We start from the raw sequence: 21,220 nt of genomic DNA on the forward strand, positions 1-21,220 counted from the left end.
TGGCTCCTGTTGGCCCCGCACACAGGCATTCCCCCTTCCGCCCTCGCAGCGCTGCGCCCGCGGTGGAACCAGCCGCTGATTCTCCCCGCAGTGCTCCCGCTGGAAACGGGGACCCCGGGAGCCCCGAGCGCCCGCGGGCAGGATTCGCTGCGCGGGGTGGGGGAAGTAGGACGCCGGGCCCGGCACCGGCTCAGACCGCAGCCGCCCTCGGCACCCTGGCAAGAGGCAGCTGGAACACCGGCACAGAGTGCCCTCATCCCGCCGGGATCTCGCTTTAGAGCAAAATGCAGGAGGGCCGAAGAGGCTGGGGGGGGGGGGGGGGGGAAACAACGAACGACACAAGGCAGGAGTCCAATAAAACTATGTTTATAAATAAAAACAAGGAGATTGGTGTTGTTTTTATAAAACCCAGTGGGTAGGGCAGGGCGAGGGGTGAGCAGTGGCCAGGGAGGCTGCTGGGGACAGGCTGACTCCAGCGGGCAGAGGGGAAGGAGAGACTTCAGGGAGTCAGGGAGATGAACGGATGGCGTGTAATATCTGGCAGAGGGGCTGCAGGGGGAACGCAGACCCCCGAGGGAGCAAAATACATTTCATCTCCATCATATAAAAATCGCAAACACAAGAAAGACCTAAGGAGGCAAAGCTTGCCTGGTGAAAGCCACGGTGTGGCAGGAGGAGAGGGCGCCGAGGCGCCAGCACCAACAGCAGCAGGGTCGAGCATGTCCATACTGTACCGTGCTTGGCCCTGGGCATGGGGAAGGGACTGCCCCAGCCCGAGGCACATCTCTGAGTACCCAGAAGAGAAAAGAAGAAGGGCAGGGAACGCTGGAGCAAATACTCAACTGTCCTGGTAGATCTGCGGGCAATGAGCCCAGAGGCCACGGTTCAGGCCACAGTCTCCCTTCCCAGAGAGCTTGTGTTGCCACCAGGCACCACTCACAGCAAAGAGGGAACAGGGTTGTCCCAGAACCTTGTCCCTCCTGGCAGCCAGGCCAACAGCACTCGTGGCACTGGGCAGATGGGGAGGCAGACTCAGATCCCTTCGTAGGGCAAATACAGGGGACCTCTACGTTTCCCCAAAGCATGAAAGCAAACCAGTTGTGCCCCTTCCTTGCCTTCTAAGTCCGTCCAGGCCCTTGAAGGTATCACATTGCTGAGCAGCAGCGCGACAGCAGGAGGGAGAAGGCCACAGCTGCCACTGCCAGCCCCAGGCATGGGACAGCCCCTACAAACGGGACAGGCAGCAGCACATCGCAGGCAGGAGGACAAAGAGCAGGACGGAGGGAGCAGAGCTCTGCCCTTAAATGCCCCTAAAGTACCCAAGGGCAGGTGTAGGACACTGAGTCACGTAAGAGACTGGGCACAGACACTCACCACCGCTCTGGGCTGGACACAGAGGTACAGCCCCAGCCCTGAGGCCTGGGCAAGGAGAAGGAAGGTCCTGCCATGGCGTAATGTCAGGCTTGGACCTGGCCCAATATGTGGGCAAGAGAAGGGAAGCAAGAGGGAAGTGGCAGCATCTCTCCACTCCCTGGAGGCACTGAAGCCCTGGAACATTCATGCATTAGCCAAAAGGCAACTACAACGGGATTTAAAATACATATATAAGGCTGGTCCCTGCTCCCCTCTCAGGGCTGTGGGAAGGGCAGGGCATCTTCCGCGAGGGGGAGGAAAGAAGCCATCTTCAGCGCCATGCGTGCCCAGCGCCCCTGGAGCTCCGTGTCCTGCTGTCGGGCCACGCCATGCTCCAGCTCTCCCCCCCACGGGCGGCAGGCTCAGAGAAAGTCAAACACCCCGTAATTCTTTGCTGCTTGACAGAAGAAACACAAAAGGGTGAAAAGAAAGAAGAGATATTTAGGGCGGAAGGACCGAGGCAGCAGCGACACACGGGCAAGCAGCACAGGGCGCTGGGACGGATGCGGATTAATGGGGTTAGAGAGGATGGCAGAAGGGAATTACCATTGGCAATACACAAGTCTGGTGATGGGATGGGCTGGCAGCACCCAGCAGGCCTGCCAGGCCTGTCCACCCCACTCGAGGAGGGATTAGAATCAAGGTTTAGTTCCATTTATTATTTTTTTCCCTTTTTTCTTTTCGTTATCAAGACAAAAAAAAAAGAACAAAACAAAAAAGAAAAACAAAACAAAAAAACCCCAACAAAACAAAATCAAAAAAAAAAGGGGCGAAGCCAGGGCTGGTCCTAGGAAACAAACGACGGGGACAGAGGGGGGGAAGGAGGGGCAGCAGACAGACAGGGGATGGGCGCTTCACATTACATCCACAAAGAACTCACTGGGGTTGCCCATGGCCATTCGGAAGGACTGTCTACTGGCTGTCAGTTCGGGGGGCACAGAGGCCAGGTCACGGCCCGGCGGCGCCCCGGGGGGCCCCATGGCTGAAGGTGGTGGAGGCATCAGCAACATGGGGGGGCTGAAGAGAGGGGGGAGGCCGGGCGGCCCGTAGGACTGCTGGCTGTGGTGGCTGCGGATGCTGTGAGCCAGGGAGTGCTGGCTGCGCTGGCTGTGCTGGCTGGCCGGCACCGAGCGCTCGCTGGCCGCGCGCTCACGCCTCATGCTGCTCCTCGTGGTGTGGTCTGACTCGCTCCCGCTGCCACCTGACTTCGACTCCCCGGTCTTCTCTCTCTCCTTCCTCCTCTCGCTGCCGCTGCGATTGGAACCACTGCTCCGGCTCCCTGCGAAGCGCACGAGACAAGGTTAGGTGGCAGCTCAGGCAAGTCAGGAAGAGCGGATGCTCCTCCGGCCAAGAGAGAACTACAGCACACTCCAGCACAGCCATCTGCCAGCACAGTCTGTGCTCTCAGTCTCTTTTCAACTCCAAGTCCCACAACCCTTCTGAGATGGCTTTTAAACATCTTTAAAGCCTTTTCCTGCTGCTTCCCAGTACTGAACAGGGCACCTGCCCACCCTCAGGCATATTTTAGTCATTTTTACTCACCTTCACTGTGCTGGCTGCCTGCACTGCCCCCTCCGTAGCTGTAGCCTGGGTCAGGGAAGCCGGGATGGGGGTTGTACGGATGAGGCGGTGGATACTGATACGGGAAAGCCATAGGCCAGGGTGCGGCTCCTGGATGGGGGAGCGGAGCCAAAGTGTCCTGATCGGAGGCACCGCTGGAGCCGTCATGATCGTGAAGAGACAGATTAGCCATGTCTGCAAGAAAGCAGAGAACAGGGGTTAATCCAAGCAGAAAGACAACCACGTGTGATGAAGCAGCTCCCCGTCCAGTCTTTGCTGATGGACAAGGACAGGATATGCAAAGAGACACAAGAAGTTGGCACTCTCCTTGCTAGTCAGTGCCACCATTTGTGCTTCCTGGCTGGACAACAGCCAGGCTGCCTGAGTCCAAGCTGCCACTCTAATACAGGGACCAGCTTGGTGGGAAAGAACCACACCAGAGCTACAGGCTCACCCTGCCAATTCCTTTCCCCATCCCACTTTTTTGAGAAGAATCCAGTTGCCTGAGCACCAACCCCTTGCCAGCACTGGAAGTTTAGAGCCTGGAGACAGTCAGTAAAGATTAAGACTCTTCTAGGGCTGCCCAGGAGCAAAGATCACACAGTAGGTGACACTGTCAACGCTGCTTCCAACTTCACTACCCCAGCAGCATGACAAGGGAGCTGGGATATTTTTTATTGGTCTCTTAACAAGGTCTGTAGAATAAGGGGCCCAGCCTGATGCCAATGGCTATAGATGTGTCTCCACAGTGTCATCAGAGCTCTGCAGGACCTCTAACCCTCCATCCTCTCCCTCCCACCCATGCCAAGGGCCATACTTCCACAGAGGTCCCCGAAGATGTAATAGCACTGCTCCGAGAAGGTGATCTTGTTCACGGTGTGTCGGATGTAGCCAGCCTTCAGCAGATTGCTGGCATATTTGCGGGATTCACGGCGGTCTGTAAAGCCCTCCACATGGTGGTAGAGCCAATCCACCACATCTGAACCTGCCACCAAAAGTAGAGTTAGACATGGCAAAAGAGTGGAAGACAGTGGCTCTTGAGGCAGCGAGCCACACCAGAGCCAAGAAAAAGTGGGCCAAAGGTGAAAAGGGGCCACAAAGCCAAGGGTCCAATATGTGACTCTGGCTTGGTCAACAGTTTATGGTGACAGAGATGCTCCCTTGGACATCTGCTTGGAAAACAGGCCACCCAGTTCCCAATCCCTGCCTCTGTTGCAGGCAGCACAGTCTCTTACCAATGAAGGCGTTGGGGATGGTAATCTTCAGCCACATGCGGTCACGCACCTCGAGGCCTGACTCTGGTGAGGCCATGGCTTTGACAATGGTGGCCATGTCACTGTGGATGGACAGGTGAAAGTCATCGAGGCCTGTGGTGTGGATGAAGGAAGGGAGGCAGAGGTGAGAGAGGACAGAAAAGACAAAGGGGCCACATGGAAGCATCACACACGGGAGGAATGGGCCAGGGAACAATACATCGCAAACAGCCTTGGGGCACATGCTGTGTAAGCCCCCTTCCCATGTTATCTGTCACATCAGCCATTTCCTCTTGGGAAAAACCCAGGCAAGAGTCACAAACTTACAACAAACTCCTGGCTTTTTGCCTCACTTGGGCTTTCCAGACCCTTGCTTCAGGGCTCTCTATACCAGAATTATCCAAAACCTCCAGAAAACAACCAAAAGAGCCCTGTGCTCAGCAGGACCCTGCCCCACTGCAAGGCTCTTTGCTCCCAGCTGCCTCCTCCATCCTGCCCTATCTGCTGTTTGGGAGGGCAATTGCTCCAGGGACATGCTGAATCCCTCTGGCCCCGCATTCTCAGACGCTAACCCTGACTGGTCTGAGCCTTTCCTCTGCATCTGCCACAGCTCCTAATTGCACCCAGGCTCCTCTACTCTCCTCACATAGAAAAACATGGTATTATTTCATTCAGGCAGAACTCCCACCGATCCAAGTGCCTGCCTGTCAAGAGCTGTCTCCTTCCCAGTCCCTTGGCAAGGCAGACTTTGCCCACCCCAGCTATCCCCAGGCAGATGTATTGCTCCCTTCACAGCACAGTGAAGGTGAAGAGGCTGTGCAGTGGGCAGAGCACGGAGGCACAAGGACTTACGTTCGGTCTCTGGGATGGAGCTGGTGATGGAGGAGCTGGTGGAAGTGATTGTGCTCATGGATGGACTCATACCGTACGCTGGGTAGGTGCCAGTCATCGCTGCCGTGTGAGACACCCAGGCTGCCGGGTCGATGGGCCGGATGGGCTCACCTACCAAAAAGAAAGAGACAGTTGGTAGCTGGAAGAAATGATCACATCATCAAAACAACCTCTGGGGAGGGACAGGGACTCAGCACAGCCCATTCCATCCCCAGTATCTGCCGGGACTCACCCGGATCGGAGCATGGAGAGTCTGGCCCAGCCCAGATCCGCTGGGGAGCAACTGGGAGAGAAAGAAGAGAGGGAGGGTCAGCAGGAGAGGTGCAGAGGGAGAGATCCCCCTATGGCTCAAGGAGGGGTTTCTCTTTCCTCTGGCGCCCCGAGCAAGTGACCCCCCTGCCCCAGTGAAACGCGTCCCCAGCGTGATGTGGGAAGGAGGGCTGGGCTTATGGGCATTTTGGTCTGGGAATAGGACATAGCAGCCTCCTAAAAGGAAAGCTGTACCCCATCAAACCCCAATTCAGTGCCACGTGGAGTCAAACACACAGGGGAAGAACAAGACAACATCCAAGTAAGTGCTTAAGGCAGGGCTCTCACATGAGCTGGGCACCAGCGTTAAGGGTGGGTCAGCTATCCACTTACTCCTGGGTAACGAGAAGCAGCCCCGCGGGCTGGGGTCCCAGCACTTAGCCACCGTCAGGGTGATGGGCCTGCAACAAAAAGGTGAGAGTTAGAACCAGAGCCTGGTGGCACAAACCCCTGCATGACAGATGGATCCTGTGGGCTGGCTCTCTCCTGGGAGACAGGGAGAAGCTGGCAGTAAAATGTCCTCGTTCCAATCCAGCTACAGGTTTCCTTAGTGACATGAACAAAATGATATGACCCTGGCTGAGGGTTGCTGATGACCCAAATAGAACAGAGAATCAAAGAACAGTTTGTGTTGGAAAGGACCTTTAAATGTCATCTATTCCAACCATCCCTGCAATGAGCAGGGACCCGACATCCCCACAAAGAAAGGAGCACAGACCCCAATTCCCTGCCATTCTGTTGGCCGCAATTCTTGCTTTGGGTATGAAAACCCAGGAATCAAAGCAACACCAAAAACCTAAGTTCTGAGCTTCTGCAGAGCCACTGGCAGAGGTGGCTGAAGACATGACTCACACACCCCAAGCACACACTGTACGGCTGTCCCTGGAGGTAAGGAACAACCCGAGTACTTACCCCGGCTTGTGCACAATCTCCCTCAGCACCCGCACAGCATCATCGTTGCTCATGTTCTCAAAGTTGATGTCATTTACCTGCAAACGACACAAAGAAGTGAGTCCCAGAGATGTGACCAGAGGCTGAGCTCCCCACTCAGCTCAGCAGTGACTCAGCTTCCCTCTTCCAAGCACAGCTTCCTGGATTTAGCCTGCCAAAATTTGCAGGGAGGCTTCTGGGTCTTTTCTTACTGCTTTCCCAGGCCCAAAGATGGAGATATGTGGGCGTGAAGTACCTGCAAGAGCATGTCCCCCGGCTCAATCCTGCCATCAGCTGCCACAGCGCCACCCTTCATGATGGAGCCAATGTAAATGCCTCCATCACCACGCTCATTGCTCTGTCCCACAATAGAAATGCCCAGAAAGTTGTATTTCTCTGCAGGGATGGAAAGAGAAAGCAGTAAGACACCACAAAGCAGCAGGCACAACTAGACCTAACCTCAGACAAACCACGTACTAACTATGGTGGCTTGCACCCCTGTCCCAGAGAGATGTCCCGGGACATAGAGAAACTCTTGAGGGACCAGTGCTTAAAGACAAGCCACTTTTCTACAGAATTCATGTCTTCACTCCTCCCCCATATGTTCTCTTTGCCCCCTCCCCAGTTCCCTGTACACCACCCAATCCCACTCTGGAAGGACTGTAGGCTCCATGCACACCTCCCACTCACCCATATTCAGCGTGACTGTGATGATGTTCAGAGACATGGTGGAGTCTGTGATGCTGCTGAAGGACGATGACTGCAACGTAAGTGAAACATGAGATGTCCTCCTGTGCCTCAGCAACTTTCCCAGCCCCAGCTTCCTCCACTTGTCTTTCCTCTCTGCCACTCCCTGTGGCACCACAGCCCCCACCCACAACTCCACTCTTATGCTGGGAGTTTTGCAGAGCCAGAGAACATCAGCCATGATCCTTGTGAGCTCTCCACAGCCAGGACAAGGCCTGTGCTCCCAGCTCTTGAGGCTACATTGGCCCAGAAAATGTTTACAGCACTTTATGAAGTCTCAGCACTTGGACACCAACTGTCACAAGCTGTGACCACAACAAACACAGCTGAATCCCTGAGAGGGATCCACCAGGCAGCCCACCTTGCCCTGCACTGTCCTCCCCAGGATCCCTGGCCCCTCCCTGCATACCCGCTCGATGCGTGGAGCCTTCTGTTTCCGCCGGCGCCGCTTGTGCCTCCTCATGAGACGGGAAGCACTGCTTTGCTCTGTTGAACTGCTAAACCTGCAGGCAAAAGCAAGAATCAGCTCTCTTGCTGCCAGGGTTGTGACTGGCAGCAAGAGAGCCATGGAAATAGCACAAGGAATAGAGGACTGCAAGGCAGAGGGGAGAACATGCACACGGGGGACAGACAATAGTAGAGATGGCTGCTGGGTGAGACAGGGGCAGGTCTGAGCCCAGGACTACTGTGCCCTGCAGTGGCATCTCTCTGCGCTGGGAGGAAGGGGGAAGTTAGTGTTTCTCCAGGACCTAAGCTCTCCTACCTGCTGGTGGAGTCATCTTCATCTGAATCAAAGAAGCTGGTGGTCTCCAGCTCACTGCTCATGAGTGTGGAGGAGCTCTCGTACCCACCCAGGTCTCGGCGCCGCTCTCCCTTCACAGTCCCATTCACCCTGGGTGCTATGAAAAGACAAGACTCAGTGTGCTTGACACAACCCCTTCACCTATGCAGGGCTCATGGCAGCCTTCTCAGAACAAATCTGGCTATCAGACAATCCAATCTAGCGCCATCCAGCTCCTAGTCTATCCTGGGATCAGATCCATTTTCTGTGGGATACTTTTATCACTATCAGATGGGGAAGAGGCTGATGGGCCACTAGGAACAATGCTGCTAAACTTGTGGAAGACTTGCAGCTGTTTCCTTGGTAAAGCAAGAAGCAGCATGGAGTGGCCAGGCTACAGCACACTCTGCTTTTCAACTATGAAGGACTGAGGCACTACTGTCTCTGCTTGAGGCTTCTACAGGAGACATCTCCTTTGACCCCAGAGTTCTGATGCAACATAGGTGTTAGCTCCTGCCTCCAATGTGAGGCTACAGCTCTTCTAAGGGCCATAAAACAGCCCTTCTAAGATGGTAAGGTACTGCAAAGCAGAGAAAACTGCCCAAAGTCTGGAGCTGGTGCCCGCACCATGCCCCAGCCATGCCCTGCAGAGCTCTTGCCATGTTACCAACACTCACCATGCTCAGGCCCATCTGTCCGACGAGGTCGTTCCCTTTGTGAGGACACCACTGAGTCTGTTTCTGTCTCATTGTCCAAGTTTTCCCGACTCCCCCCGGTGTTCGGGCTGTGATGAGATAAAAGGAACAAATATGTTCAACAGGGAACAACTTGAGCAAGCTCTCTCAACACCTCTGTGCTGGCCAGCACAAGCTTCCAGCCATCAGCTGTCTCCTTCCTGAGGGAGAGGAACAACCACAGCACATCTATGAGTGCAGGGCAAAGGACTGGGCATACTGTGCCAGCTCTTTGTCAGCTTCCCTGCACTATTTTTGGCATGTCCTTGCTTGTTGAATAATGCAGCTCCACTTCGAATCTGCTCCCAGCCTCATCCTCCTCCCCCCTTGCTGGCTGTAATCCCTGACAATTTGGGTAGGAGTATCCCAGCCCCTGCTCAGGATTACAGCAAACTCACTATGTGTCCCTTGGAAACTAGGGCAGATGTCCAGGTAACTTACTGGAAAGAAGGGGGCCTGGAGTCTCCAATTCCTCCTGTGCGCTCCATGGAAGGTGGCAGCTCTGTCTGGTTATCGGCACAGACCGAGCCAGCATCTGAGTGGGAACCCTCTGCAGACACCAGCTGGAGGGATGAGACAGAGAAGGAAACGGCTGCAGCTCTGGGAAAACATGTACAACAGTGGCCAAAGGAGCTGGCCAAAAGCCTGCCTGGCCCAGGATCTCATCTCTGATGGCAGACAACAGCAGATGCCCAGGAGCGGGTATGGAACAGGCCAAGCATGTAGCAACATTCCCTCTCGATGCCTTCCCAGACACTGGCTATTTGTGGCTCAGGAATTCCTGACCCAGCAGTGAAGCCCAGGTGGCTGACAGCCCTGCTTGGACACTCTGACATCACCTGCACACCCACACCACACACTCAGGTAACCTTTAGCACACATCCTGTAGCAGGGAGTGGATTCCCCCATTTGTTCTCACATTGGAAGAGGCAGCTACCAGTCATTCCTTTCCTCAGTTTTAGCAGCCTCTACACCCCTGCCTTCAAGCTGTGGGACCAGCAGGACCTTCACCTCCCCAGCCCTCAGATGCTGCAGATAACAGAGCTCAGGGCTGAGGCTGGCTTTGAAATAGATTCCTGAAACAGGATCTTTTTCTGACTTCCATACAAACTTTGCCCAGCTTATTGGCTTGGGCACAATCTTCAGCCAACCTCTGGGGGGCTCGACAGTTTCCCCAGTGCAGAAATTCAAGAAAGGGTCAAACCCCAGGAACTCTATACGAGCCATGCTTGTGGGGCAGCCCAGGCACACCCACATGCCTCTGTAATAAACCACCAATTTCAGGGCTCAGGGAATGAAGTGGAGCTTCCACAGGCTTGCCAGTGGGATGAAACTGAGGATAGCCCAAACGAGCAATTTCCCAGTATTACTCCCTATCCAGGTTTGCATTCCCCCCCTTTCAAGTTGTAATGAATGGGACTAATCGTAATAGGGCTGGCCAAGAGGACAATAAAAAGCCTCTTCCTTAAAAGATGCATTCAGGAACTCCCAGAGCAGAGGTGACAGGGCCCAGAAAAGACCTAAGGTGAAGGATGCCCCACTGTGGGTCAGGACAGAAGGATCATGAAATATGGGCTGGAAAGGAGCTGACAGCTGCTGCCCAAACCATAATGCCCAGTGTCAATGCAGAGGCAGCGCTGCTGCTTGCTGGAGAGGGAACCACATCTGCATGGAGCCAAGAGCAGATGCCAACTTGGGTGCAGGAGGCACAGCCCATTTACACAGGTCTTCAGTGCTTCCCAGCATCACTGATGAAAGAGCTGTGCCCTGCCCACCTTCAAGAACTGGGGAAACCCTGATAAGAGGTTGATAAGATAATCCACAGATAATCATTAGGGCAGGGGGAGAGAGGTCTACTGCCAGACAGGCACTGGGAACCGAGACAGGGACAAGGAAGACAAAGCAGCCCTGAAAAAGCCGCAGCCAGGGCAGCAGACAGAGCAGAGTGCAGCCTGGGGTGTCAAAAGCTGCAGAGCCCGTCACACAAGCCCCAGGACAAGCCCAATGGCTCCTGATCTCACAATTGTCTAACCAGCTCTTGTCTCACACTGGCTCAGCACCCTCCCTCCAGCAAGCCCCAGGCACATGCCTGGCTTTGCTCCTGGCACCTTCCCAGTGAGGTGTCTTCCCAGGACACATCCCACTCCCTAAGGGCCACATCCCTGCTCTGGCAGCCACTGCCCGGGAGCATATGGGAGAAGATATATTGGCAGTGGCCAGCATTGCCTAGGGAAAAGTCATATAACACCTTATGCTTGACAATCTCAATGCAAGATCAGGCAAATAGATCTGGACAGAGGGAACTAGCCACAGGCATCTGTCAAACAGAAGTAAGGAGAGTAGAGGGGGTGTTCCCAAGCTGGGGGAGGACTGACGATGTCTTCCTCTAACGCTCCCAAGGCTGGGATTTCCTCCAGGGAAGGTTTTGATCACCACCCTGCACTTTTCCTCCCTCTTATACTGTCAGGAAATACTCACTTGGATTCAAGCCCCCATCTTTCCTGGTCACTAAAATTAGTACTGAGTTCCTAAAATAGCCTCATCTCAGCCTGTCTGTCAGAAGCAGCAAAGCAAGTGCTGCCCCCAGGCCCCAAACCACCCATGGACAAGGAGACTCTCAGCAGAAATAGAAAAAGGGATCATCAGCTGTGCATAAAGGTCTCTGGGACTGCCATCACCCCTTTGTGCACAAGAGCCAGTCTGGGCACAAGTACCCTGCAAGGATCCAGCCCAGCAGAGCAGCAGCATGGTGGTCACACCAGACAGACCCACACCAGATCCATGTCAGTCACACTGAGCAACCACAGAGACCTTACAAGGAAAGCCAGCAGCTGCATGGATGCATGGAGGACAAGGAAAAGCACACCAGGTAAAAAAAGAGCAATGCAAAGGGTTCAGAGACTGTGGGACTCCCCATAGGGCAGGTAAAAGCAAAAGGCAGCTGGAAAGGGTGGGGTGGGGAGACATCTCGGTGCAGATGCAGCAGCAGCGGGATGAATGCAGAGGGATGGATGGTGGCCAAGAGCCGGACACAGGCTGTTTTCCGAAGGGCCTGGATAACCGCTAGAGGGAGGACAGCCGGCATCGGGCCTCGGCTCTTTGTGTGGGAGCCCAGCACATCCTTTCCTCCTGGTGCAAGGCACAGGCAGGAGCCCACCCTGCACTACTCTGCCTGGAATCCAGAAGCAGCCAGGCTAGCAGTGGGCACCTGACTGCCCCTGTCACCCCCTCCTCACAGCCCCCCAGCTGAGGCCTCGCTGTTTGGGGCAGGGATAGAAGCAGAATTAGGTCTGACCTAGCCTGATTTGCTGAGGGGCTATTTGGAGGCCTCTGGAAGAAGGTACTTGGGTCTTGGCTCTGCTCTTGGTGTAGATCCACACATCCCCACCAGCACAAATTGCAGCTCAGCAGAGGAAAAACGAGATGATGGGCTGTGGAGACTGAATGTCCTCTCCCCCCACTAACAGAGGGTCCCCTAGGGGCCGAGGGACGCATGCAGGCAGGGGACAGAGCATGTGCATGGCACGGTACAGAGGGAAAAGCTCGTCCTGCAGCTGCCCAGGCAGTACCTTTAGTCTTCAGGGCAGTCAAATCCAGTCCGCTTCACCAGCACTAAAGTCACTTAAGCCCTTTGCACCAGTCGCTGGAGCGGGACTTTCCTTGGAAAGCTGACCCTGCCATAGGGGCAGACGGGTTATGCTGTGGACAGGCCATGACCACGACCTCTGCCAGGCATCAGTTATCGTGAGCTCTCCAACAGAGGCATCTCACATCTTCCCCAGCACAGGGGACCCAGCACCAGAGGCCCCTCTGCAGCTGAAGGACTGGAGTGTGAGAATCCAGCTCATCAGCTGTGTTAGCAGTCAGCACACCGACAGTATGGAGCAGTCCCTGTGCCTTACTCGGCACTACACATCCAAATGGTGGTTTTCAGAGGGCAGATACAGGCAGAGAGATACCATAGCAAGGGGCTTGCTTACCCACGACACCACCCGGCCGTTGAAGCAGGGAAGCTTGGCATTGTCATCCGAGATCTCTTCTTTCACCACCCTGCAGAGGGGAGAGGAGGCAGTCAGAGCTGGTCCAGGATTTCAGAGGAAAATGAGACTTACCCAGGCAGGTATCTGCACCCAACAACAGGCAGCCCAGGCTTGGGAATGGAGCAGAAGAGGATCAGCAACTCCTGCCCACTGCCAGGTCACAGGTTCCTATGTGCACAGCCATGACTGGCAAGCTGGAAAGAACCCTAGGGCAGAACAGGCTCTCTGTGTGCATCCAGCTGTTTCATCCCTCAATTTAATCAGTAAAACCAAAATTCAGGTGCATACCATGGAATCATTTAGGTTGGAAAAGACCTTGAAGATCATCCAGTCCAATCATTACCCCAGCACTACGAAGCTCACCACTAAACCATGTCCCCAAGTGCCACATCTACACATCTTTTAAATAACTTCAGGGACGGTGACTCCACCACTTCCCTGGGCAACTTGTTCGAATGCCTGACAACGCTTTCGGTGAAGAAACGTTTCCTAATATCAATCTAAATCTCCCCTGGCACAACATCAAGCCATTTCCTCTTGTCCTGTCGCTTGTTACCTGGGAAAAGAGGCTGATCCCCACCTGGCTACCATCTCCTTTCAGGTAGTTGTAGAGAGGAATAAGGTCCCACCGAGCCTCCTTTTCTCCAGGCTGAGCCCCCTCAGCTGCTCCTCATTAGACTTGTGCTTCAGACCTGTCACCAGCTTCACTGTCCTTTTCTGGACTCACTCCAGCCACTCATCTGTAGTGTATTGTAGTGAGGGGCTCAAAACTGAACACAGGGTTAGAGGTGCGACCTCATCAGTGTGGAGTATAAGGGGACAATCACTTTCCCGGGTCCTGCTGGCCAGACACACTATTGCCGGACACACAAGCCAGGATGCCATTGGCCGCCTTGGCCACCTGGGCACACACTGGCTCATGTTCAGCCACTATCAACCAGCACCTCCAAGTTCCTTCCCACCAGGCAGCTTTCCAGTCACTCTTCCTCCAGCCTGTAGAGCAGTGTGAGGTTGTTGTGACCCAAGTGTAGGAGCAGGAACTTGGCTTTGCTGAACCTCATACAACTGGCCGCCGATCCAGCCTGTCCAGATCTCTCTGCAGAGCATTCCTACCATCCACCACATCAACATTCCCACCCAATTTAGTCATCTGAGAACTGAGGGTGCCCTCGATCCCCTTGTCAAGATAACTGATAAAGATATTAAACAGAACTGGTTCCAGTACTGAGCTTTGGTGAACACACCTGTGACCAGCTGACAGCTGGATGTAGCTCCATTCCCCAGCACTCTCTGGCCCCGGCCATCCAGAGTTTTTTACCCAGGGAACAGTGCACTTGTTCAAGGCCTGAGCAGCCGGGTTCTCCCAGAGAATGCTATGGGAAACAGTGTCAAAGGCTTTACTAAAGTCCAGGTAGAAAACATCCACAATCTTTCCTTCATCCATTAACCATGCTACCTTGTCATAGAAAATCAGGTTGGTCAAGCAGGACCTGCCTTTCCTAAACCCATACTGGCTGAGTCTGATTGTCTGGCTGTCCTGTACTTGCCATGTGATGGTACTCAAGCTGATCTGCTCCATGACCTTCCCTGGCAGTGAGGTCAGGCTGACAGGCCTGTAGTTCCCTGGATTCTCCTTCTGGCCATTCTTGTAAATGGGTGTCACATTTGCTCACTTCCAGTCAACTGGATCTCCCTGGTTGACCAGGACTCCAGGTAAAGGACTGAAAGCGACTTGGTGAGTACTTCCACCAGCTCCCTCAGTACCACTGGGTGGATCCCATCTGACTCCATGGACTTGCATGTGTCTAAGTGGTGTAGCAGGTTGCCAACCATTTCCTCTTGGATTATGGGGGGCTTAATTCTGCTCCTTATCCCTGTCTCCCAGCTCAGGGGGTTGAGTACCCTGAGAACATTTGGTCTCGTCTGTTAAAGACTGAGGAAAAGAAGGTATTAAGTACCTCCACCTTTTCCTTATCCTTTGTCACTGTTTTCCCCCCCCGCATTCAATTAAGGATGGAGATTATCCTTAGCCCTTCTTTTGGTGCTGATGTTATTTGTAAACACATATGTATTGCCTTTTACAGCAGTAGCCAGATTAAGTTCTAGCTGGGCTTTGACCCTTCTAGATTTCTCCCTGCATAACCTCACAATATCCTTGTAGCCCTCCTGAGTTGCCTCCACCTTTTTCCAAAGGTGATATATTCTTTTTTTTCCCCCTGAGTTCAAGTCAGAGCTCCCTGTTCAGCCAGGCCACTCTTCTTCCCCACTAGCTTGTCTTTCAGCACAGGGGGAGGTCCTGCTCCTGCACCTTTAAAATTTTCTTCTTGAAGAATGTCCAGCCTTCCCTGGGCTCCTTTGCCCTTTAAGATTGCCTCTCAGGGGACTCTGTCAGCCAGCTCCCTAACCAGGCCAAAGTCTGCCCTCCGCAAGTCCAAGGCAGCAGTTCTGCTGACCCCGCCTCCTTATTTCTGTGAGAATCAAAAACTCTTATCATTTTGTGATCACTGTGCACAAGACAGCCTCCAGCCACCCCATCACCCACAGGTCCAGTGTGTGCCTTCCCTAGTTGGTTCCCTCACCCACTGTGTCAGGAAGTTCTTCCGCACACTCCAGCAACCTCCTAGACTTTTCTGCTGTACTGTATTTCCAGCAGACACATTTCCACCAGTTCACTTATTTCTAAAGAAATACATAATTTAAACCTCTTTATAATGATCTGAAAGAATCACAACCTATGCCAGAGATTTCTAATAGATGAAAGTGAAATACATTAAACATGCTGGCTCCCAAATGTTACTGTTGCTTTTTAATTACATACATAATATTTCAACATCACTTTGAGCTTTATAGTTGTGCCACAATGTCATGTTCTTGCATTACACAAACAGCTACATTATCAGACTTCATAGTTGAGGGAGCACTGATAACTTTTTCTCCCAACAGCAAAAAAAAATAAAATAAAAAAAAATTAGTTTTCTTTGGAGAGTAAATTTCTTCTTTTTATTTTAAATATCACAGGACACCTAAATACTTCTTCCACAGTGAATCTGCAATCAAAACAACATGTAAATTCACCAGAATTAATTAATATCATCTTTGATAAATTGAATCCAGTGGCAAAATAGATTTTATCAAGCTCATTTTCTTTTCTTCTCAATGACATTTTAAGCACTCTTATTTAATACAAAGACACATTACAAGTCATTTGTGATACTAAGTTCTGTTTCCAGGCTATATCTAAGGCAGCTTGACACATATTGTGCTTAAAAAAAATGCAGTAACTAAATAGTAAATAAATTTTTTAGGGGGGTGGGGAAGAATCTAACAGAAAAAGAACAAAGTTACTTTGTTATTGAAACCAAGGGAAATTATGTATTAAAAAGAAGTAGACTATAAGTAATTAGCAATACTCATAGGTGGCATCCCATCAACAGCTCCGAAGGGTCCCCAAGCCAATCCCCAACTCACAGAGAATCGAAGAGGATGCCAGCGTGGGACGTGGAGCTGTGGCCCATTGCCCCAGACTGCCATCAAGTCGCAGCACGCTGGGGCTCAGAGAAACAGGTACTCTGGGCTCCTGGCTGCTCTCCCTGGTGTGCCAACAGCTGCCCGAGCTGCCACTGAACACAGGACGGCAAGGCTTGCCAACACTCACAAGGCATCAGCAAAAGGCAAATGAACAGTGCTGGAAGCCCCAAACCCGGGGAGCAGGCTCGCTCCACCCTGCCAGCCCCACTGGTTGCGCCAGTGTCACGCATGCTCGGCAAAGGGCTGTCCCACGGGGTGAGAGGCAGCACATCGCCAGGCCTTTGCTGGCAACTGGCACTCACGATCCCTGCCCAAACTGGAGAGACAGAAAAGGGACCGGACAAAGGCTACCCGTCCCCAGAAGGCACAGATGAGGAGGTCACGGTTTGAGCAATCTAATCCACTCCCAGGACATGCGTTAATTCTTCTTGCACAGATGGAGGAGCAGGAAAAGCAGGAAAGGAGCAGTGAGGATGGATTAAAATCCTGCTGGCTTAATGCTTCTTCAGCATGTTCTGTGCCAGCCTCTGCCCAAAACCCCTGCAGCCCAGGATGAGTGTCAAACACAGGCAGTGTCCCCCCAGGACCCATCCCCTTTGGTCCCCACGTAAGCCCTTTCCAAGGCAGGCAAGTTGTCGTCTCCTCATTTCCAAGTGCACACACACACGCACCCTGCCCTGGCTGCACTAGCATCCATTCATACTGTCGCCAGCAGCCTGGACCGTGTCCAATTCCTAGAGAGAACTTCAGGCAGAGCCAATTTTCAGTGCTGCATGATGACTGCTCAGGGACACAGAGCCCTGCCTGTGGATGAAGGGACAGGGTGATATATTCACTGGGTCAAGGTGACCAACTGCTCAGCACAAATGAACTATTCCACTTTCAGCAGGGACAGAGGAAACCAACCCCAAGACCCGCCCACTCACCCTCAGCTGCAATGCTTGATAGAGAACAAGCTCCCTCTGTCCTGAGAGCTGGTCCCTCCTCACTCTTATTACCCCGTGGCTGCCCCAGACATCCCAGGGGTCAGCTCCACCCTGGAGCGTTTTCTCCCTCCTTCCCCAGCCACTACATTATTTATCACTATTTATCACCCAGATGCCAGAGCATGATGGATTATATATTTAGACTCTACAGAGCAAAAACTGATAGTGCTGGAGTCAGGCACATGCCGAGCAGGAATATCTCTGCAGCACTGCTCACGTCTGTCACCCCTTGCACCATCCCAGCTATTCGTGTCCTGCATTCCTCTCCAGCCTCAGCCGGAGCTGCAGCCTTCCTCCTCCCACCTCTCACCACCCTTCCAGTCACACTTCTCACACGGACACATGGACTCGACCGCAGGTTCACAAGTCAGAAGCCACCGAGCGAGCAGCCTCTGGGGGAGCTGTGAGCAGTGCCACGTTTTTGCTCTGCGCTTGCACGGGGAGGCAGCCAGGAGATGAAAGTGTCCAGCGGATGTGCTGGCAGGGAAAACCATTCTGTGAATGTGCTGAGAAGAGCCCTCAGCTGATGGGGTCTGAGCCCAGGAATCCTGAAAGAGCAGACCCAGAAGGAATTCACGCTCTCTCTGTTCTCTACAAGCCTTTCCTTTTGGCTGAAGCCATCAGAGCCCAGGGAAAACATCTGCCCAAGGCTGATTTTAGAGGGACTGCTTTGAGTTTACCATCCGGTTTTGAAGGTCCCCAGTGTGCCTGCTGGGGGCTGGGCACAGCATGGCTGAGAATGGTGACCAGCAAAACACCCTTCTAGGTGGAGGCAACCTGAGTCTTGCCCAGGTGAACGTAGGTCCAGGCCCCTCAGTGCTGCTACTCTGCCCAGATAATCCCCCTGTGACCCTGGTCCCATCTCCGGGGCCAGCAGACATGCCAAGGCCAAGCTGCAGGCTCAGTGCCTGGCCTGCAGGCCCAGCACTCCCCGGCACTCATCTGCCTTGAGTTTTCCAACAAAGAGACCTGCAGGAGGGACGAAGGAGGGAGGGTTACAGGGGAGGCAGGCCGAGTGGGCGGATGGTTCCACTGCCATCCCCAGCGACACGGGGCCAAGCCAGGGGGAGGAGAAGAAGGAGGAGGAGGGGACAAGGCTCTGGCTGCGCAGGAGACCAGCTTGGGTGTGTGGAGGGGGCTGCCAGGGCTGACACAAGCAGCACATCTGCTCCCATGCAGCTGGGGGAGGGGAAGGGACAGACCCAGCAACAAGGAGGGAAGTGAAGGAAACCCAGCTCCAACCCTGGCTCCATCCCTACCCTCCCACCAGCTTCTCTGTAGGAGCCGGCAGACCCTCTTCCCACGGCCTGGGAAGATGCCATGCTCCCAGCTTCCCTCCCGCTGCTGCCGGCGGGAGCAGCTGGCAGCGGGGAACACGGATGCAGAGGCGGGTGAGGGACAGGCGGGCAGACGCTGCCTTCTCCGGGGAGTTCCAGCCCGGCTCAGGAAATTAGAGGGTATTTTATATCACAGACTCATGTCCTAGGAATGAAGGGAAGGTGGGAACGAGAGCATGCACAGGAGAGAAAGGAGGCCATAAACCCCAAGCCACGGAGACGGCTGCGCTGTGTCAGACCCCGGCTGCGCAGACATTACCAGCGCAGCTGCTGTGCTCCCAGCCTCCCCGTTTCCCCTCGGTGGCCTCCAGCCCGGCTGAGGATGTGGATACAAGGGAGTTTCTAGCTTCAGCCAGCTCTGGTCTCTCCTGAGCGGGACCCACCAGCCACAGCAAGGTCCCTGCAAAGAACTTGGATGGAGTAACACAAGCTCAGCAAAAGAAGAAATCTAAGAGGCTCCTGCAGGATTTGAACCCCAGATTTGGATGCAGGCTGGAGCTCAGCAGTGATTGCTGCTTGTCTTTGGCAGTCCTGTCCCCCAGATTACCTATCCAAGGGCTTGCAGCAAGGAGGATACTCAGAGAGAAGCAATCACAGACGTGGTACCAAATAAAAACACTCTATCTGGCAAGGGGGGGGGGGAGGTGGGGGGTGGTGTGCATGTCAATACAAAGAAGGTAGGTGAGGGAAGGGGACCCCTCAAGCTTATGTTGGACAGCTTGATGGCCAAGATGAAAAGCAGCCTGTTCCTAGGGAACGTGCAAAGATTGAGAAGACAATTGAGCAGTGACAATGTAACACAGAAAAGATCCAAAGCTAGTAGAGTAGATGAAAGAGTAAGATGATCTTCTTTGTTCAGTTCAATTATTAAGAGGAAAGACCTTTACAAAACAGCACCATTTTTTCCAACAATGCAAAGCCCAGAAATTCAATTATAAACTTATTCCTCTACAACAACCTCCCAAAAGTGCACAGATTAGGTTGGTCACTCCTCTGATCTTAAAAGCCCCCATCTCCTACAACCTGCAAAAGAAGAAAAAAATCCCAACCAAACAAAAAACACTCAGGAGACATTTCTACCCAATAGCACAAGCTTCAGGGATTTACCCACCAAAAATGTGATCTCATTTTCAAGACCTGTAGTACACACCCCTTAGGGCAGGGATGTTTTGCTTCCAAATGATTGTACAGATTAATAATGCTGCATAGCAAAAGGAAGCACCTTTTTGTGTTACCACCCAAATGTGAGCATCTCCTGTCTCTAGAGCAAAATTCTCACCTCTCCCACAAGATCAAATGCTGGGGCCACAGAGATGAGCTCTGCAGCCATTTCACCAGAAGAGAAAACTGGACAGGGCAATTCTCCGAGAGAGCTGGGATTTCACATGGGAAATACTCGCCTGTTAGATTAAGCCCAGACATGATACGTGTGCTTCCCATGGGGATACAATTCCCCCAGGGGCTACAGGCCCAATCAAAGCATACACACACCGGTGACAACACATGTATTGGCGAGACCTTGGGCTTTGCAGGCAAACAGCATGCACCAAACAGGATTAGAGTATTTGAGCTGTCTGTCTCCATAAGCCAGGGCATTCTTGGGGTCCTCCTCACTGTATTTATACCTTCTGTGCGAGGAGGAGGAGTACAAATTGCACAGTGCACTGGGGTGAAAAGGGCTCTCTGAGCATAAACAGACTGTCACTCTCCCATTTAATTTGCCTCCCAAGCCCCCAGACAGGGTATTCCCCACTGCTCCTCTATGCTGTAGCACAGGTAAATAGGGAAACGTGGATTTGTAGATGGTTTAGCTCTGTCAGAGCCTCCTCCCCAGAGGAGCTGCTGTCCTCTTGTCTGTCCCTGCAACCCCTGTGAAGATGAGCTCCCTTGCAGCACAGTCTTTACCTGGTGTGCTTAAGAATCAAGAAGCACAAACCAGCTGTTAGCAGCTGTCCTGCTACCACAACAGTAACATAGCTCTGCATTCAAGCAGGAAAGACCACCCCTGCTCTCCTAACAAATCAAGGGAGCATCACAAGTACTCCTTGGGGAATAGGTCATCCCATTTCAAGCTACTAACTACTCTCCTCAAGAGTGGGCACATCACGCTCATGAGCATAAGAGTAGCCTCGTTTATTTTCAGAGAATGGTTTGGGTTGGAAGGGACCTTAAAGATCATCTAGTTCCAATTCTCCTGCCATGGGCCTGCCATGCCCTCAACCACGCTCACCTCTGCTGCCCCACAGCTTACTGTGCTTTCTCTCCATGGTCAGCCAGGCAGAGGCTGAACAGACATCCAAGACTGAACAGACATCCAAGATGCCAACTGTTTTCCCTGAGAACCCCTCATCAACACATTTGCAATCACTCCACTGGACACTGACCAGGACAACCAGAGCCCCCCAGCCCAGGCGATGCTTGGCTCCAGCTGGACCTGTGCTCAGTCCTACCAGTGTCACTGGGTGGGAGATGACAGAGGACAGACCTCCTGTTCACCTAGTCCAAAGACTGGCATTTAGGAAGGAGCCACTCAGCCTCAGAGGCCTGCCAAGGAGCAGCACTTATCAAAGCAAAGCTACAGACTGATTTTCCCAGTGAGCCCAGAGCCCTGGCAGCCCCTCCCACCTTGATCTCGGAGTGACCATCAGGCTGCAGCCTTGCTCTGCAAACAAGCCCAACAGGCCTGTCCTCCACCGGCAGGAGGAAGCTGC

General features: G+C 53.3%; 1 protein-coding gene across 3 annotated transcripts in view; it reads right to left on the reverse strand.

The window, feature by feature from the left end:
* Positions 1-2,051: 2,051 nt before the first annotated feature.
* Positions 2,052-21,220, reverse strand: part of DVL3 (dishevelled segment polarity protein 3) — a 32,321-nt gene continuing 13,152 nt past the window's right edge. Inside the window, exons 2-16 of one of the 3 annotated variants that reach the window (XM_032697958.1) lie at positions 12,599-12,668; positions 9,060-9,181; positions 8,562-8,668; positions 7,867-8,002; positions 7,513-7,606; positions 7,047-7,116; positions 6,613-6,752; positions 6,339-6,415; positions 5,760-5,827; positions 5,350-5,400; positions 5,079-5,228; positions 4,209-4,340; positions 3,791-3,958; positions 2,956-3,168; positions 2,052-2,692 (exon numbers count right to left, since the gene is read on the reverse strand). In XM_032697958.1, coding sequence (XP_032553849.1) covers positions 2,268-2,692; positions 2,956-3,168; positions 3,791-3,958; positions 4,209-4,340; positions 5,079-5,228; positions 5,350-5,400; positions 5,760-5,827; positions 6,339-6,415; positions 6,613-6,752; positions 7,047-7,116; positions 7,513-7,606; positions 7,867-8,002; positions 8,562-8,668; positions 9,060-9,181; positions 12,599-12,668 — 2,023 coding nt within the window. In that variant the 3' untranslated portion in view covers positions 2,052-2,267. Of the gene's footprint in view, positions 2,693-2,955; positions 3,169-3,790; positions 3,959-4,208; positions 4,341-5,078; positions 5,229-5,349; positions 5,401-5,759; positions 5,828-6,338; positions 6,416-6,612; positions 6,753-7,046; positions 7,117-7,512; positions 7,607-7,866; positions 8,003-8,561; positions 8,669-9,059; positions 9,182-12,187; positions 12,277-12,598; positions 12,669-21,220 lie in introns of those variants that run through there. The other 2 variants (XM_032697960.1, XM_032697959.1) reach the window with 2 other exon arrangements.

Source organism: Chiroxiphia lanceolata, chromosome 10, assembly GCF_009829145.1.
Source record: "Chiroxiphia lanceolata isolate bChiLan1 chromosome 10, bChiLan1.pri, whole genome shotgun sequence".
Taxonomy (NCBI): domain Eukaryota; kingdom Metazoa; phylum Chordata; class Aves; order Passeriformes; family Pipridae; genus Chiroxiphia; species Chiroxiphia lanceolata.